At 37.9% G+C, this 19,784-nt stretch overlaps 1 protein-coding gene across 7 annotated transcripts in view; it reads left to right on the forward strand.

The window, feature by feature from the left end:
• SBF2 (SET binding factor 2) overlaps positions 1-19,784 on the forward strand; it is a 448,047-nt gene that overhangs the window by 403,150 nt on the left and 25,113 nt on the right. For 2 of the 7 annotated variants that reach the window (XM_040456902.1, XM_040456901.1), the window contains exons 29-34: positions 108-203; positions 7,183-7,257; positions 8,599-8,783; positions 12,604-12,780; positions 14,819-14,920; positions 15,616-15,801. In XM_040456902.1, coding sequence (XP_040312836.1) covers positions 108-203; positions 7,183-7,257; positions 8,599-8,783; positions 12,604-12,780; positions 14,819-14,920; positions 15,616-15,801 — 821 coding nt within the window. The remainder of the gene's footprint in view (positions 1-107; positions 204-7,182; positions 7,258-8,598; positions 8,784-12,603; positions 12,781-14,818; positions 14,921-15,615; positions 15,802-19,784) is intronic. The other 5 variants (XM_040456904.1, XM_040456903.1, XM_040456906.1 and 2 more) reach the window with 3 other exon arrangements.

Below are 19,784 nucleotides of genomic sequence, written 5' to 3' on the forward strand. Positions count from 1 at the left end.
TGTTTGGCAGCAATTAGACATGCTACACATGAAGATAACTTTTTGTCATTTGAGTAATGTTAACCTGAACGACATGGTTTTTGTTCTTCTTTTTGGCTGACTTTCAGGGACTGAAAGGAGGACTTCAAGAATGTCCACTGTGCTTAAGCAGGTAGTGCCAGGACATTTGGATGTAAACCCATCCAATAGCTTTGCTCGAGGAGGTTAGTAAGATTGATTTTATAACTGAGCACTGATACAACCTTAAAATTAGAAAACTTTACTCTAGATAGTGATACTCTAAATCAACTAATTATGGTTCAAATTGTTCTTAATTACCCTTTTCGAAATAAATGGTCTAATTTGTTACTGGTGTTGTGGCAGATGAGTTTAGCTGCATGGGACAAAATGTATAATAATTGCTGAAATCTTAGCTATTGATGATTTTGGAAGCAGTGGGAGGTGAGGGGAGCGTGTCTAAGTGGTCAGCCCCATGAATACTCCACAATGCTTCAGGTTTGCAGGGTAGAAAGGCTGATCACTGAAGCATAAGCAGCTAGAGAGAAGTAATCCCAGACTCCAAGAGTTGTGCTTCCCCAATGCCTGTAATTTTTACTCCTGTTCTCTGAAATGCTAGTTTAGGAAACAGAAGAGAATGATATCCAGGTTACTCTTTTTTTCCCTCTGGGCTTTTTAGCTTTTGGCATAAGGAAATAGAGAAAGGCCTATATTTGCTCTTCTAGCCCCAAAGGAGGTCCACTTTGGTATCTGGAGATTATGTGAGATTCTTTTACTTTTCAGAGGTAATTACAGAGCAAGTATCTTGATTGTAAAACTTCCTATTTTACAATGGATTTATATAATCTTGGGTTTTTTCTCTCACATCTATGCGATGCTGAATCCCCTTGAAAATTTACCAAGTGAATGATCCAAGTTCTGCTTGAACATCATCAGTAATGGGAAACTCATTTCTTCCTAAAAGTAGTCCCTTGCATTTGTAAGCAACTCTATATTTGTTAGAAAATTCTTTCTCATATTGATCGAAAAATCTGCCCCTATGTAACTTTGCATAATCTGCCCTCTACAGTCAGAAAATTCTAAATCTTAATCTCCCACATGCCAGCCCTTCAGATTTAAAAACTGATCTGATCTTTTCTCTCTGAGAGCTTCCATTAACTCCAAATATCCCTAATTGGAACAGTTGCATTCCACTCACCATCTTTGTCACTCAGTGAACTCTCCACGGATTTGAACTCATGCAGCCTAAGATTACATCAGATATGAGGATGGCCCCATCATTAGGTTGACCCACACTGAGATTAATATCACTTGAAATCTCTTCCCATGTGCTATTGTTCTTAACAATATACAGTACTAGCCTTGAGGGTTGGTTTTCGAACCTAAATGTACTACATACTATAGCTACAAAATTCCATCTTGTTTTACATGGACTATTGTTTTAGACTTTGGATCCTAATTCTGTCTGCCTCTGTATTAGACATTCTCCCAAGCCTCTTCTCATGCATCAGTTTGATCTCTGCTGTCATGTAATTTGTTGTTTAAAAATATTAAACAGCCGGAGCTAAGGGCAAAAGTCTTCATCAAACTAATATAGAAGCTTCCCTGAAGAAAGAGATTGATCTGTTAATATATACCAGTTCAACCTCACCTGACCCATATTTCTAAATCTCTGCCAATCTCTTTAATTTGGTATTTTCCAGTCTTTCCAAGTATTAATTATATCACAAAAGATTATATGGTTAGTTTACCATGACTCATTATAAGAATTAGTGCTTTTTCCTAAGTAATCACAAATTATTCACTAGTATCCATTCTAGAATTTAGTTCAGAATCAACATACAGGAAAGCTTTATTTTACAAAATTCACTTTTTTCCCTTTTGAAAAACCAGATTACTATGCACATCTCCTAGCAGTCATATTGTTCTTTAGATACTTTTTTCCCACCTCATCAGAATGTTCTATAATTACAGGATTTCCTAATAGCTTTCAGCCTTTTTCACTCATCTTGTGAATTAGTGAAATAAAGGTCACTGTATTAGTTTTCTAGGGCTACCTTAACAAAGTGCCACAAACTGGTTGTCTTCAACGACATTTGTCTCATCATTTTCTGGAAGCTAGTTCAAAATCAAGATGTTGTCAGGGTTGGTTCCTTCTAAGGACAATGAGGCAGAATCTGTCCCATGCCTCCCCTCTAGTTTTTGGTAGCTCACTAGCCATCTGTGGCTTTCCTTAGTTTGTAGAAGCATCACCCAGGTATCAGCCTTCATCTTTTCATGATGTTCTCCCTCTGTGTCTGTCTCCAAATTTTCCCTTCATATAAGGACACTGATCATATAGAATTAGGGTTCCATCGCCCTCCAGTATGACTTCATCTTAACGAATTACCTCTGCAATAACCCTATTTCTAAATGAGGCAACATTCTGAGGTGCTGGGCGTTAAGACTTCAACATATGAATTGGGGTGGAGGCACACAGTCATATATAGCTTTATAGCTTTATAACCCATTATAGTCCTACATAGCTTTCTTTGGAATTTTTTAAATACCATTGTTTTAAAGTTTAAGATATAGGCCTCGTTCTTCTCATTTCTTTCTTGGTGAATTTGAACTAAAAGATAGTACAGTGACTTTCTCCTAAGATTCCTGCCTAGTATTTCTGTTGCCCAGAGCTCCTATCCAAATTTGGCCCAATATTGCAGTTCCCCTTATTGCTTTTTTTAGCATCTGCAAGTTTATATGGTCAGCAAGGCATGTCAGCAGTTTTTCCATGCTCTGCTCTTGAGTTTTGCCTTTATCAACTTCATCAAGGACACATTATTTATTCCTCCATTTGGCCAGATGACTTGTAATATAAATTTCAGATGCAAAATGGTCTCATCTTCTATGTTAGCACCTAAGGCTCATGGACATTCACCAATGTGTTTCACCTACATTATCTTCTCTTTTTTAATACTGGCCTCAGACTCAGCCTTTTTTATACAAGGGGATCCCCACTTGTGGTTACATTCTAATCATGAGTTTATTCTTTGCTATTCTCAAAAGTACCTAAAAAGCTGTATTTACCTCTTAGGGTCAAAATCTCCCATTTAATTTCTGACCCATTCTGGGCATAATGAGGTCATAATTATTATTTCTGACACCCTTCCCAAATATTTTCTTCTGAAAATTATTGTGAACTTACTGCGTTTCCTCATGATAGTTTTTTGCTCCTAACCAGATACTCATCATTCTGGTATCCTAAACTAGGATCCAGAAACATATATCTTACTCTTTTATTCCATCTCCTAATTCCTCAATGCCAAAGCCTCCCAGATCTTCCAAGGTCCCAGTGGTTAACTGGAAGATGAGATACTGCTGTTTCCTGGTGTCTTCAACTTCTCTGATCCCTAGAGCTGCTTCCTTTGTCTCTTCCAACAGGGTCATTCCTCCTCACATTGAATACCAAAAATGGACTGGGCAAGCAATTTGGGAAGTCTGAGAAGATTCCCTGTTAACATGACCATGACAGGCAGACACACACTCACATAGGCCAGGGCCAGACTAGGTGTGGATGTTTCCACACCCTGCAAATAGTTCATTTCCTCTTTCCTACCCTCAAGGAGAGTCTCTTCATTTTTCCAGATAGTGAGGCACCACTTCTCCAGAAATTCCTCACCCACCCTGTATGGAAAGAGCCTCCTAGTTCTAAATTTTCCTCCTAACCTTCTCCTTTTTCTCTTCTATGTATCTTTACTACCTTTTCATTCCTTTCATCATGATAGAGTCTTAGGTACTGGTTTTTTCCTTAGGTTATTTTCACTGTGTGCCTTTCTCACTCTGCTGATAAGCCAGAGTTCAGACTGACTTCTACCTTCTCCTTTACCCTTTTCTCAGTCAGGGTGACCACTTTGCATTCTGTGTGCATGTTGATGAGTTCCTAAGTCAGGGGAAGCAACCTTTTTTACACAAGAACCAGTGAAGGAAAAGTGAGGATGTGAATAGAACACATTGCTTTTCATTTAGAATTAAAATCATTTTTGAGGCCCATGGGGAAAAATACATATACTTACAACTTGGATAAATTATTTTATTGACTACAAAAATGTCATGAGGAAATCAATACTACTGCCTCTTAAAAACAAAAGTATAGCAGCTCAGTATATTTGAGAAGTAGCCACATGGAGGCAGCCTTTTAATTTTCCAGCCTTTACATTTCTGTGGCCCTTCAGTTTCTCTACATGTAATATTTTATCCTTGTAATAATCTCTAGGATATGTGTTTTAAGAGGCTCTGAGAAATGAAGTGACTTGGCCAAGATCACGTAGCAAATAACAGCATAACTGGTACTGGGATTGGTTCAGTCCATTTCAATACAGCATTCACTGAATATAGCTTGTACCTCATACACATGGATAAATTCAGTACCCATCCCCACATCCCACCCAAGCATCTTTCCTCCCCTCCTTGGCCTGAACAGAGTAGAAGGAACAATACCAGTGCTCAGGAAACACTCGTGCTTTGAACACCAGTGCATTCCCATCAGTGGGGTGAACTGCACCACTTCTTCCCTGAAGCAATCCCCTCAGCCAGCCCCTGCTGGACAGCCCCAGAGCCACTTGGTTCCTTACATGACAAAACACTTACATTCAAATTCAAATTCAAACTATAGCACTACCACTTAATGTGTGGTATTAAGCAATTTAGGAAACCTCTTAATGCTCAGGGTCCTCATCTGTAAAGTGCAGATAATAAATAGTATTAGCTTTAGAGTATGAGGAATAAATGAAATATCTGTAAAGCACTTAGCTTAGTAACTGGTTCATAATAGGAACTCAGTAAACGTTAGTTCCATGATTATTGTTGTTGTTATTAGTTATACTTGCCTAATACTCTACTGAAATAGGAGAAAAGTCTACATTTGCATTTAAATTGCCTTAAGCCAGGTTGCTCTACATAGGCCTAGGGCAAGAAGATAGAAGGTAAATATGCTCTAGGTCTAGGCCAAAAACTAACAAACTTTTTTGATCATGATCATAGTTAAAAATACATTTTATATTATATTACAGTATATAAGTATTATATCAGGTAATACTGTCACGGGGCAAAATGTATATATACTAAAACAAAAGTTTCATGAAACAGTATCTATACCACATGCAGTGCACATAGTATTTTCAAATTCTAATCTCACTTTTTTGAAAATACCAACTTGACCTAGTAAAGTGATCACTAAAACCATTAAGGGGGACCCTACAGCTTGGGAAAAAACCTGACTCCAAGCCAGTAGTACATGGTCAGAACAAGTATTTGACACCTAGGAAACACTCAGGAAACTAAGTAGACCTTACCACCAAAGCACTAGCATAATGCCCCATTGGATTACAGTTCTCAAAGCCCTCTGCTGGCCCCATGTCCATACAGCCCATTTTCTTATTGCTGATTTTCTGCTATGTGATAAATACTTGGCAGTTTTTCATTAATGAGCCTCTATAATAATAATTATATTATTAATCAGAGCAAATAATCAGGGCAGATAATCAGAGTTGAAGATATACTAGAAGGACCACAACAGCTCATAATGTATCAATTTTCAAAAAGAAAATAATCAACAAATGTGTTTAATACCTATAAATTAGGCTTTCAGCATGGATACAAGAATAAATATGATTAGGGCCCTACCCTTTGGATCGCAAAATCTAGTAGAATAAAATGTGCTAATAATCACAATGCAGTGTGATCGCAGTTCAAGTAGAGCTCTCTACAAGTCTGGGGACAGTGAAGAATGCACTTCCTAGGAATTCACATTGTTCCTGGATCTTAAGGGATAAGGAGTTTGTCAGGTAAAGAAATGTGAAAAGTAGTTCCAGGTAGAGAGACTAACATGTAAACGTGGTATATGTTCAGGGAACAGTATCTCACAATCAGGAACCAACCACTAAAACTTCACTATAAGTATTTAGTGTCCCATATTCCAATCGGGAAGCTCAAAACCTTAGCAGAAAGGAGAGCAGGTGGGCAGCACACAGGAAGCCTTGTGCTTTTACCATGTTGTCCCGTGGTCTTTGTTCTGTCTTGCAGTAGAATTCCCTGTGTGCAGTCAGCCAGCACCTTCACAACCCTTAGCTTTCTGAATTCCTTTGGCTACTAAAGCCATTATTGCCCTTCATTTTCTGCTTCCAGAGAAGTGAGACAGAAATGAAGTAACGCTGCTAATGATTTTTCTATTATCAAATTATGTCATATGCAGCTTTGCAATATATAGCTTAATAATACTGTTGTTAAAGTTTTCAATCCTGAATAAATACAGAGTCATTTTCCTTAATTGACTTGAGCAGTTCCTTTGCTCAGGAAATAATGTCATTAACTGTAACCCACTGTTCATCGCTTTTGTTACTACCAGGCTAAGTTTGCCTTACTCACGAAGCACTTTTTTTCTGTCGGGAAAAAACAATATTACTCAAATTACAAAAGTGTTATCTCTAATACTGCCTATCATTTTGGTGCAAGTAGGGATTTTAGGAGGAGTCGTGACTTCAATCATCACAAGCTGTATTTTTTAGTGGCATTAGGTATTGTCACAGGATCATGAATTTTTGTTTCTCATAACTGTATTAAAAATAAATGTAATTTCAAAATGACAAGAAAAAAAGAAGATAGTGTGGCAATGCTTGATGCTTTACTGCAAAAATATGCCCTTAGTTATTCCAAATGGTTACTGGAGCTTCATTCCTGATGTGATAACCTTGCTCAAAGAACAAACGTGTTGTACAACACATAGCATTTGCCAATAAATCAGCCTCCTTAAATACTAGGGCCAATGCATTCCTAACATTTACCCCCTTCTAAATTCCTTAATTTTATTATATAAATTTGTTTCTTGCCAAATGACAATCTTCAAAAGCGTGTTCCATTTGGTATAATTTGTTAGTGGCGCTCTGCTGTGCTGTCCATTTCATTGTGCTTATAATACTTATAATCAGGTGCTGAAATTTCATTTAACAGGCGCTCAGTTCATCTATTTTGTGTGACTGTGCAGCTTTTTATTTGTTAATTGCAGTTTCTACTTTTATTATATTTACATTTTCCCCCATGTTAACTCAAGTTCAAAAATTAAATAACCTATTCTTCTCTTGCTCAATTTGCTCTGATGTTTGCTGCTATCTACATTTCATTCCTCCTTCTGTCTTTAATCTTACTTACCAGTGCATGGGTACAGAGATAAATGTTTTATTCAGTCAAACCCCAAATCTTCAACTAAGGGAAGAATCCATAATCAAGGTACTGTATTATCTGTCCTAATGTGTCACTCTTTTGAACCATCTTCATCTGGAAGCATATTTGTTACAAGTAACCTTTTTCACATTTGTTTGTCAAATTATGTCCTTTATTTTTATCCACATTCTGAATTTGCTCTGTGATTCCACTTATAAACACTTGCCATAATATCTAAGACAAGCTTATAAGTTATATAGAAAGATTCATTCATGTTAAGCTAATATCTGAAAAACAAATCCATTAAACAAAACCTTTTCTTGGGAACTGGTCTCCTGCCCCTATAAATGCTTATAAAGAAAGAAGCAGATGAGACAGGCATTATTATGGTGACTTTCAGTCCCCTAGAAACATGACTTGATTTGGCAAATATTAAAGCTTCTCAAAGAGTCTTTCTAAGTCTAGAGAAGGAACCCCACTATAGACATGCAGTGATAGTGTCCTATACCCCAATGACCCTATCACCAGCATGAGCGCCGTAGTCTATGGGCATTTATAAGGGGCTCTGTTATTTTGAAGGTACTACAGTGCTGGTCAAGTTTGAGGCTTAATATTTGCCTTTGTGTTTGAATATTGAATATTTAGTAGAAATGCAGTTTTTCTAATTAATATAATTAAGGTCCATTTATAACATGAGATTCTTCTAGTAACTTAGCTTTGGCCTTTCCCTTAGAAGACATCTGCTTTTGACTGTAAATTTTAAATAAAGGCTCCTACATATCAGTGAAATGCGCATTACTAAATTTATAACTTCTATTTTTCACGGATACTGGGACAAAAAGACTAGAATCTATCTTTACTAATTTAAAATTATGTCATTTGGGCATGACACACAAATATTCTAGATCCAGCCTCAGATTTTAGTAGGTATAGTAAAGTTCTAATTTATTACTTAATCTAGATTCCTTGTTGCATTGACTGACTAAAGCAGAAGAGTGTTCCTTACTTCTTTCATGAAACCCTGAGAAACTGAGTCACTCCATGTTTTCACATTGTTGCCTTCTGCCCGCATTTTTTGTTTCCCAGTGTCCGTGCACTCTTTCTATTTGTGATCTCAGCATTTACTTATAAATACTGACTTTACATCAAAATACAAAAAATGGGATTGACTTGGGTGACTTGTTAGCTCCCTCCAACCCTAAGATTGTGTGATTTGGAAATGCTGTATTGAATAATGCTTATTTTTGCAAAAGTAAACAACAAATGACCGATATGATCCATGATTACTTAGGTGAATTAACTTGCTATTACCTCTAAAATTGTCCCTACAGAGCATACATCTTTTTCCCTATTCAGTGGCATTCCCACATCAGGTTATCTCACTCCATTATTTTGGCTTTTGTGAAGGTGTTTGGGCAAGTCTTCGCTCTAGCACTCGCCTCATCAGCTCTCCAACATCTTTCATTGATGTTGGCGCCCGGCTGGCAGGCAGGGACCACTCGGCCTCCTTTAGTAACAGCACCTACCTGCAAAACCAGCTCTTGAAACGCCAAACGGCCCTTTATATATTTGGTGAAAAGTCGCAACTAAGGGTAAGATTTCTTTTTTCTCACTTAGAAACTTTATGGATACACAAAGGCAGTCTATAAAACTTATCTCAAACAGCTTTCCTAGAAATTTCATTTTACAGCATAGATTCTTAATCTGGAGTTAATAATCAATCTCAAAAAAAATTTTAGCTCATACATATGTATGTATATCTGCATATACTTAGATCGAGATACATATGCATATCTGCATATTTATTAGCCGTGAAAATATACTTACACATAATCACGAAAAAATCAGCATAAACATCAGGAATCTTAGGAAGTGTACATACAAAAAAGAAATAAGGCTTATTCGGGCTGTGTTTTTCCATTGTCTTGTTCAGCTTCCATAGAAATCTGTGCCCCTGGCAAAATAGATCCCTATTGATAAAGAAAGCTACAGGAAGGTAGAAAAGTGAACAAAAGAAAGCTGTGGCCCTGCATATGGAGACAAGGGAAGGCCAAGATTGTTTTCTAAGTTAATTTTTTTTTAACTTTGCAAGGTTAGACACACATGTCCTAAGACATGTCAGAAATTTCAAAATATTAGAAACCCTAATCAACTTTATTCTTACTTTGGTTTTTTAAATGTTTATTTATTTTGAGAGAGAGAGAGAGAGAGAGCAGGGGAGGGGCAGAGAGAGAGAGAGAGAGAGAGAGAGAGAGAGAGAGAATCCCAAGCAGGCTCTGCACTGTCAGCCTAGAGTCCAACCTCACGAACCGTGAAATAATGACCTGAGCCAAAATGAAGACTCAGACACTTAACTGACTGAGCCGCCCAGGCGCCCCTTTTCTTACTGTTTTTTTTTTTTAATTTTTTTTTTTTAACGTGTATTTATTTTTGAGAGAGAGAGAGACAGAGCATGAACGGGGGAGGGGCAGAGAGAGAGGGAGACACAGAATCGGAAGCAGGCTCCAGGCTCTGAGCCATCAGCCCAGAGCCCGACGCGGGGCTCGAACTCCCGGATCGTGAGATCGTGACCTGAGCTGAAGTCGGATGCTCAACCGACTGAGCTACCCAGGCGCCCCTATCTTACTTTTAAGTGATTGTGCTACAGAGCTTCACTATGCTTAGGTCCTATAAATTGTAAAGATAGTCTCTACCTCTAAAAGCAGCACTTCTGGGGCGCCTGGGTGGCGCAGTCGGTTAAGCATCCGACTTCAGCTCAGGTCACGATCTCACCATCCGGGAGTTCGAGCCCCGCGTCGGGCTCTGGGCTGATGGCTCAGAGCCTGGAGCCTCCTTCCGATTCTGTGTCTCCCTCTCTCTCTGTCCCTCCCCCGTTCATGCTCTGTCTCTCTCTGTCCCAAAAATAAATAAACGTTGAAAAAAAAAATTTTTTTTTTAAATAATAAAAAAAAATAAAAGCAGCACTTCCTTGGGTTTGTTTTTGCAATTCACACATTACAAAATAGATTTCATTACTACTGATAGGTTTGTGGGAAATAAAAGTGTTTGTTAATTCAGAAATCCCCTCAAAGTTTAGCCCATTGCTCCAGTCAGCACTGGGCAATAGAGACAGACCTTCAGTTGAACTGTGGAGCAGAGGCTGTGAGCAGGATCCCACATGCTCGGTTTTCAAGATGCCAATGACTGCGTCATCTCTTCTATGGCAAGCTGGCTTTGCTAGCTCCCCTCCCACTGCCAGGACTGCTGCAATCACTTAGTCACAACCTTTAGGGGAGAGGGCATGAAACTGCTGGGTATAGTGCTCAATTATTAAGTATGCACATGTGTCTTCTGATACAGCAGATAACTTTATATCCAGAAAATAGTTGGAACACTTTTCAACAGTAATCCAGGGTTGCCTGTACAGCCTCTTTGGCACCAGTGTCTTTCCCAGAGCACAGACTTTCCACACTTCAGCACAGCACTTATTCATGACCTGAATCACTTTCCAAGGTTTGTCTCCTCAGTTCTCACCTCTGCCATTGCCTTTGCACATCAGTCCTCAGTTTAGCTGTATGATCATGTATATATGAGTAAGAAAGACTGAGTCCTTGGGACTCATGCTCCTTTTTCTCCCTTCCTCCCTTCCCTCCCCCTACACGCCACCCATCTTCCTCCTTCCTTCTTTCTTTTTCTTTCTTTCTGCCTTCATGCCTTTATTTACTTTCTTTCTCTCTTTCTTTCTTGCTATCATTCTATTTGTCTCTCTCCTTTTCTCTCTTTCTTTTATCAGTAAAGTATTATATTTTAAAAACGATTCCACTGGGGCACCTGGAGGCTTAGTTGGTTAAGCATCATGATCTTATAGTTTGTGAGTTCGAGCCCTGCTTCGGGCTCTCTGCTGTCAGCATGGAGCCTGATTCAGATCCTCTATTTCCCTCTCTGTCCCTCCTCCACTTGCTCTCTCTCTCTCTCTCAAAATAAACTTTAATATATATATGCATACATACATATATACATAATTCTACCATCCTGGCACAGTAGTAATTAGGATTTTTGTATATTCCATTCAAGTTTTTCTTTTTATTTATTGAATTGTATCTATAGAGTGTAGTCCTTACCTGTCTGACATGTGCCACATTCTGGATAGCCTAGTGCTGTCTAGTTGCAACCTGATACTTTCTTCTCCCCACAAAGGAGACATAAGAAACGCGAGGAAGTAGAGAGTGGCTTATTCTAAATAAACTTGAATTGCCCTTATTTACCTTTTTCAGTTTATATACTTTAATACCTTATACTTAGTAACAAGTTCATTGTGACCTAATGTGTGTCAACACTATGGTTGATAGTTTCTGGTTTATAAGATAAGCATACCTACCTCATGTATAGTTGAGAAATTGAAAGGAACCTGGTTCTCCTGGAAAGTAAACTATCTATTATAAGTTTTTAAAAAAACTAATAGAAAAGCACTCTCTCTCTCTAAGATAAATAAACATTAAAAAATAAGAAAAATAATACAATAGAGTTATTTGGGCAGAATGTGAAGAAAGTGTAAAGAGTCTGAGAAAACTAACTCATTTTTTGGCATGAGAAGTTTGAGAGTTTTTAAATCCTCAGAACTAAGCAACAAGATTACCAAAACAAAATAGATCAAAGGGCCATCAATTTAGCATTTATAAATTACAAATGCAACCACACATGGAATAAATTCCATATGGATTAAAGATATAAATGATAAAAGTATTCAAATAAATATATATTGATACATGTGTCATATTGTGTGAAAAAAAATATTGTTCCAAAGCTAAAAGTCAGAAAGCCTTTCAGATTTTACTACATATAAAATTTTGTATATTCACTTTAAAAGAGTACTACAATGTTAATAGTGTTAGGGCAGTGAGATGATGATTTTTATTGCCTTCTCAATGTTTATCTCTACTTTTTTTCACTTTTACAATGACTATGTTTTACTTACATAATAAGAAACAAATATGTGTATGTCCACAAACTTTAATTTGTAGAGTTCTGAAACCTCAACAGTATATTACCTTTTCATTACAGTGTATATCTTGGAAGACTTAGTTTTGGATTAATCATGCTGTCCACGTGTCATTGGTTCCTCTTTAGACTCCAGGTTCATGGCCTTATAATTGGCTTATATTTGGTGTTATAAGTTCCAGCAGGTTCCAGCCTACCAGTAGTCTCTCCAAATTCTCAGAATGACAGCAAGCCAAGTCAAACCACAAGACCTTACTGAATGGCTCTTTCCAGTAACACTGACACATTAGCCACAGGATTGACTTTCTTGACCTCTGCAACCTCTATAGCAACTTGGCCTCAACTAACTGTACATCATCAAGTATTGACATTAAAAACAGTGCTCTTTTACCTATAGCACTTCATATGCCTAATCCTATGCATCTTCACCCACAGAACTTCAAGTTAGAATTTGCTTTAAATTGTGAGTTTGTTCCTGTTGAATTTCATGACATCCGACAAGTAAAAGCCAGTTTTAAAAAATTGATGAGGGCTTGTGTTCCAAGCACCATCCCTACTGACTCAGAAGTGACCTTCCTGAAAGCCCTGGGAGATTCTGAGTGGTTCCCACAGGTAATGTCTAGAGCAGTGTGTCTTATAACTCAAAACAAGAGGTTCAAGTGGATATACAGAATTGGTATTTGAGAAAAAAGTATTGTGTTCCCCTATTACCTGACATTCTCTCCTTATTGTACACACTCCATAAAGGTTTTTCAGTTCCAGGAAACATGTGATATAGAAGATGAGGGGATAGAATTCTTCATCCCTGGGTTTTCAATCTCTTCTAATTGAAAACTTAATCTTCACAGGATGCTAAGGAGGAGATCTTTATTGTTAGATGGAAACTTTTTGATATGCAGCAAATTTAATCAAATATTTATAGGACTTCTGCTCTTTTGTCAGCAGAGTAAGGATCCAGGGACACAATTTGATTTCTAGATGATTCCAAGAGCCTTTCCCTCTTACTTTCTCACCTTCCATGTGTCTCTGCCTTTTCCTTGTCTGTAGATTTTAGATTCACCCTCAAACCATCCACCAGAGTCATATTGGATGCCCCAAAGTCTACCTAAAGTTTAGGAAAAAAAACACATATCCCTTCTTCAGCTAAGTCAAACTTGGGATGTTTTTAATTAAACTCTTATTGAGAAATTAAGGAGAAATAGGTATCCCAGCACACATAACCCACATTTCTTCCAAACCACATAAGAAAGGTATTTATGACATGCATGTTTTAGACACTGACGCAGACATTTGGCCAAAGCATCTCTGCAATATACCCTTCAGCCTTGTTTTTAAACCATTGATGCTATACCCATTATTCCTTTGCCCCCTGTAGGAGTTCCCAGCCCCTCTGATCTCTGTTCCCATCTGCCTCCAAGCCTCCTGCCTCTCTTAGGGAGGAAAAAGAGTTGTTTTCCATAAGCCAAGAAATGATGGGAGTACCCAGGGCAGTGACTATTCTCAAGATACTTAAACTATTAAAAAAAAAAAAAAAGCCATATATACAATTAGCTATAAATCTAGATACTTTCAGTACTCATGGAAGGAGCTGATCAAAACTCCCTTCTGTCCCTAAGCTATGAGCACCAGCCCCAAACTTCCCACCACTCAACCTATCTATCTGTGCTTCTGGTACATTCTTTGTTCTGCTTCTTACTCCAAAGTAGATTCATACCAGAAGTTCGTGACTAAAAACAGTGGAAAATACTGCCCCACTTGGGATATTGGCATTTTAAAAGTTAACTTAGAGCAAATGCTAAGCCCAAGAGAATTCAGGCTATGTTACAGGAACAGTGAGGAGCTTCCCATTGCTGGAGAGGACATGTGCCTTGTTCCTGGGTTTAAAATAGCCTAGCTCTGTTTAAAATATGGGGGAGTTAATTTTGTTTTGTGTTAGTTGAAAGTTGGATTCATCTACAAATTGCATCAAGTGATACTTAAAATATAGTTTTAAACTACAATATACATTTGGTTTTGAATCTCTATGCTCTATTCACAGCATAATTGTTCATTAGGGACTTTGAGTCAGTTGGCTTGGCTTAAAAAGCTGAGCACAAATCTGAGTCTTCTTCCCATTTAATACACAGTACAAACAAGAGTGTCTTTCTTAAAATACAAAATTCGTTTATCATAAAATTCAACCCTGTAAAGTGTACAGTTCAGTGCTTTTTAGTATATTCACAGAGTTGTGCAACCATCCTCACTATCTAATTGCAGAAAAATTAAGAGTATCTGAAATAGAACTGACTACATCATAGAAAAACAAATTTTACATCCAGTAACTGTTTTGGTAGGGCCACTTATAGAATCTCTCTTTTCCACTCTATGGAATTATATAACTCTTCTACTTTGAGGAGATCATGTAAGGTCAGTTTATTTCATGATATATCATTTGAACACATTATTTTTAAATGTGTCTGCTTTTAAATTATGTCATTGTTTCATCTTGATTTTGACAAAGAACTTAAAGCATTTAAAACTTACATGGTTCTTTTGTCCAAATACTTTATCCCTAACTTGTTTTTGTTATCTAAGGTTGATAATGAGTCTGTGTGTTCTTGGTGCTCAGAAAGTGCCTGGTCTAATTGTGGCCTCCTTTCTTATCTCTTAGCTTCACAGGATAATGCAGCTGGCTGTGGTTATATCAGAAGTACTTGAGAATGGTTCCTCAGTTTTGGTCTGTTTGGAGGAAGGCTGGGACATCACTGCACAAGTAAACTCTTAAAACATATTTTCAGATACTTAGTTTTATATTTGTATCGAAATTCAGTTGTTTTTAAGTTCTGCAGATGAATCTTTTTGTATAATGACTAATGTAATTATGGACAGAGAAAGTCCTGTGTTAAAAACACCTAGTATCCATGAGAAAGCTCTGAGTCCTGAGCTTCCCAGCACAACAGCCTGGAGCTCTGGCTCAGGGCATCAGGCACCCACATGAGAGATACACCACGTGAGCATACAAATGGAGCACTTGATCAGAGGGTAGGACATGGATCATCCTTCCTGGTTTTATCAGCCCTTTCCCTGGCTTTCAATAAGCCCCTCCTTTACCCACTCCACATGAAAAGGAAAAGTATAAATATAAACTACAGTAAGACATTAATCTATACCTGTCAAAAAGTAGATGTAGGTTTGAACTGATACTCTGGCCTTATTAATTAACCTAGGAGAGGGCTGCAGTCAGCAAACTGGCCAGCTAAAGATTAAAATCATAATTTCTGAAAGAAAACATGTAGCCAAAATGAATCTGAGTTTTAGTTTTTGCTGGAAAGTTTGCAGAATTAATTTGATTGGCTGTCGTGGAGCAGTTAGTGAACAAATTTGCTGTTGAGGTGACTTTGCTTGTCTTACTAACAAAATTTTTTCAGGACTGAAAGTAATGAAGTATCCATCCTGCTTGTGCCCTAGGTGACATCCTTGGTTCAGTTACTCAGTGATCCCTTTTATAGGACACTTGAAGGCTTCCGGATGTTGGTCGAAAAAGAGTGGCTCTCTTTTGGTCATAAATTTAGTCAGCGGAGCAGCTTGACTCTCAACTGTCAGGGTAGTGGTTTTACTCCCATATTCCTGCAGTTTTTAGACTGTGTACACCAGGTAAGTAGAGCAAGCTTAAATTGACTTGATATGAAGGAAAGAAAAGAACTAGCATTTATTGAGCCATTGCAGTGCTGTGCCAGGTATCCTCATGTCATGACTCTGATGGACCTGATGAAATCTTAGCAGTGGCTTGCTGGTAATAGAGAAGAAGAGAACTAGTTGGTTTCTGAAATTAGGATAACTGAGTTGGCTATTAGGCTGGCCCCCATGTGAAGTGGCCAGCACTCTAAATTATCATCTCCCAAGAAGAGGAGCAAACTTGGGTTTGTTGTCCAGAAAGGTTTGACCTATGGTAGAACAGCAAAAATCTCTAGGTAATGGCAGAGCCTGAAATGCAACAGATGGTCTTCCCAGTTTGAGAGGACTTTAGCTTGTGCCTAGGAATATAGAAGGTAGAGCCTAACCCCTAGAGAAAGAATCCGGGCCCAATCAGGCAAGCCTATGAGGTTGAGAACCCTGGCTTGGTTCTACTCAGTGACCTACTCAGGGCTAATCAAAGGACCAGACAGAAACACAGGTATATAATCCAGTCCAACCCAGCAGGAGCAGGGGAGTGGGGGAGGTGTGAATGCTTTAGGCTCCCTCCTGCCTTCATCTCATGCACATAAGATATAAACTCCCTAATGGGTCTTAATCAGGATTGGGCTTGAGAATTGCCTGGCACTGGCTTTGCTAAATTGGCCTAGGAAAAGCAGGACTGACATTTCCAGCTTTGTTTCATCTGCACCACAAAATGAATGGGTTCTGGCATATCAAACATATGTGTCAGAACAGTGAGCTTCCTTGGAATGATTGGCCTCAGGTACCTATTGGAAGGAAAGGTGGAAATGTTTTTAGGAGCCAAAACTGGAACTACGTCTTCTATTTTTTTTTTTTTTTTTTTAGTTTGTATTCATTTATTATTTTTTCTTAATTTGAAATTTATTGTCAAATTGGTTTCCATACAACACCCAGTGCTCATCCCAACAGGTGCCCTCCTCAATGCCCATCACCCACCCTCCCCTTCCTCCCACCCCACCCCCCCCATCAACTGTCAGTTTATTCTCAGTTTTTAAGAGGCCAAGTTGGTATATGGGTTTTGTTTTGGTTTGGTTTTTTAGTCTATTAATAATTTGATCAGCTCTTTTAATTCACTACGTAATTTTTCATTTATTTAAAATGTATAGTTCAATAGTTTTTAGTATATTCACGGATTTGTGTAATTGCCACAATCAATTCTAGAACATTTTATCACTCCAAAAAAAACTCCATACCCATTACCTGCAACTTTCCATCCCCCTGATCCTACCCCCCACATACACACTCTGGTGGTTGTTTTTGATTGCTCTAATCGGCTTCTTAAAGAAAAGATCTATTGAATAATTTCAATTAATTCAGTCCAAGCAGCATCTGGAGAAGCTGGTGACCAGGTTGAGCTTACATTTTAAATCTTTGCAGCAAATGATATATTTGTTTACTATTTTAATATTAGTCTTTTTATTTCATACTCCTTTTGGCAGATAGATGAGGAAGACATTTGGAGCCCCATTGTCTCTGAAACAGAAAGCTTAACTGAGACCAAGGGAGGGAGCAAGCATCTTTTTTCTCACATCTAGATAGGTGAAAGCATATGAGTTCTTCATGAAAGCACTTCTTATTATCTTGCTTATTGCCTTCTTAGATCACTTAGCAAATGAACTAGGCTGTATACCTTCAGCTTATGCAGTGATGTATGTCAATTATTTCTCAGTGTAACTGACAGAGGTATGGGGAGGCAGGTAAGAGCAACTACACATTATATGATTTAATTTATAGAAAATTCTACAAAAGGCAAAACTGCAGTGACAGAAAACAGATCAGTGGTTTCTTGGGACCAGTGGTCAAGAACGATGGAAGGGCATAAGCAAACTTTTTAGGATGAGGGAACTATTCTGTCTTATTTGTGGTGGTGACTACACAGATGTGTACAGTGACCAAAATTAATTGATCAGCCTATATGCTGAAAATATGGAAATTTTGTTATATGTAAATTATATTTCAATGAACCTAAGAAACAAAATTTTAATTAGGAAGTCCAACATCTCAGTTAACTGGAGTTCCAGAAAAAGAAAACAGCAGCTATGTGGTTTCTCCAGAGAAAAATTTGTCCGTCTGGTACCCAGAGAATACTTATAAGCCTGACTGCCTGATTTTTAGAAATAGGCAAGAAATGGGTCCAGGAAGATCCCTTTTGAGTGTGCAGATTTTTTCTTTTTCCATGTTATTTTCAACTGCAAGCCTTGTCACCAACCCAGTTGTGCCTGCTGTTCCCAAGCCCAGAGCCCATCAAGTTTGGTTTTTCCAGAGGACAAACCTCTAATCTCTTGCTTTCAAGGAGACAATCACATGACTGCCTGGGGTAGGAAAGGACCCTGGAGATCTCACCACCTCCTCTATAAACTTACATCTAGTCCTCATTTGGGGCTCTCATCTCACCCCTATATATGTTACTCAGCACTTGGGGGCCTCTGAGCCCTGGGCCTTTCTGGATTTACAGGGCAAGCTGTTGCCTTCTCAAATCGTTGTCATCCTACAGGCATCCCAGTGTAGCTTCTCATCTTCTGTCATTTACTGCTGTCCTTCCTTCTGTTTTCATCATTCACAAATGTGTTGAATTTTCTTGACCTGCTACTGTCTCCCCTCTCCTTCTCCCTACCTCCTTTTAGTTTTTTACCTTTTAAAACTCCCTTTCCTTTAATTAAGGGAGAGTTGCAGGGGGTGAGTTTGTATGGCTATATTTGCTTAAGTTAAATGCACTATTACATATGTTAAATATCCATGTTCAACTTGCAGAACTCTGCATACCTAAACATTAGAGTCAGCTAAAGAATCCACTCACAATCAGTAAGAAATGAGAGGTTCTCATGGAAGACATACTGTCCTTGAAAATGAAAACATTATTGTATCCCAAGTATAGTAATAATTACTTGAAATGTAATGCTTATATTTTATTGTTGGTGGTGTGTAGGAGTGTGAATAGTCTAGAATGTTTGAAAGTAACCTGTATTTTGTGAGTACCTCTTAAGTGATGTAAACAAAGTAACTTAACATAAACTAAAATGAAGTAGGAATTATATTCCTGTTGTCTTCAGAATACATTATAACAGATGCTAAAACTATGTAATGTTAAGTTATATAAAACAACTTGAGGTGTATTTCTAGCAACTTTTCATTTTAAATAATGAGTCAAAATTCAAATGTTCTATATAAATTGAACTTTGATGAAAGTTCACTTATTTGTAGGTGAATGCTTCACAAACTGTAGAAAATAATATTGTTCAGGGTCTAAAGACCCCTTTAGTATTCATTCAAATCTGGTTGTATCACGTTAAGATGTTTTTAATTAAAATATGAATTTTTAAAAATTTTCCTGAACTCTCATTTGCCTTAGTACCCTCACACATAATATCCTGAGTGCAGGCAAGTCATGGCAAAGCGAGCATATGACCTTAATTGCAGTATTTAAAGGATGCTTGACTATGATAGGTATCAGCTTTGGTGAAGCAAATTACTTTGTGCTGAAAAGGGATTGTTTATTCATTCAAAAACAGAAGACTAAGAAGACTATAGTTAACAAATAGTGCTCTGACTCTTGCTGACTTAATTATAAGGTAGTGTTTCATCATCTCCTACATACTAGTTTTAGGCATTAGAAAACGCCTTCTTTGAATACCTTTCAAGTGAACACTAGTGCTTTACATGACTCTGGCTTTTGCCAGACAATTCGAATTACTGCTGTCCTCAGTCTCTCGGGGACACAAAACAGAGCCAGGCCCAACAACATTTAAAAGAAAAAAAAAGTGCAAAATTGTGCAGCAGCAAGCGAAACTCCCAGGTGGAATGTGTTCACTGCTTATTAACCATTTCTAACATGCTGAATGCCAAAAGGCAGTCTATGGAAATTTGCCTAGACTTGTCCATTAGTACTAATAGAGTTACAAAGAAAACAGATGAAGTACTGA

This window comes from Herpailurus yagouaroundi, unplaced genomic scaffold (assembly GCF_014898765.1).
Source record: "Herpailurus yagouaroundi ecotype Mexico unplaced genomic scaffold, PumYag 218, whole genome shotgun sequence".
Taxonomy (NCBI): Eukaryota; Metazoa; Chordata; class Mammalia; order Carnivora; family Felidae; genus Herpailurus; species Herpailurus yagouaroundi.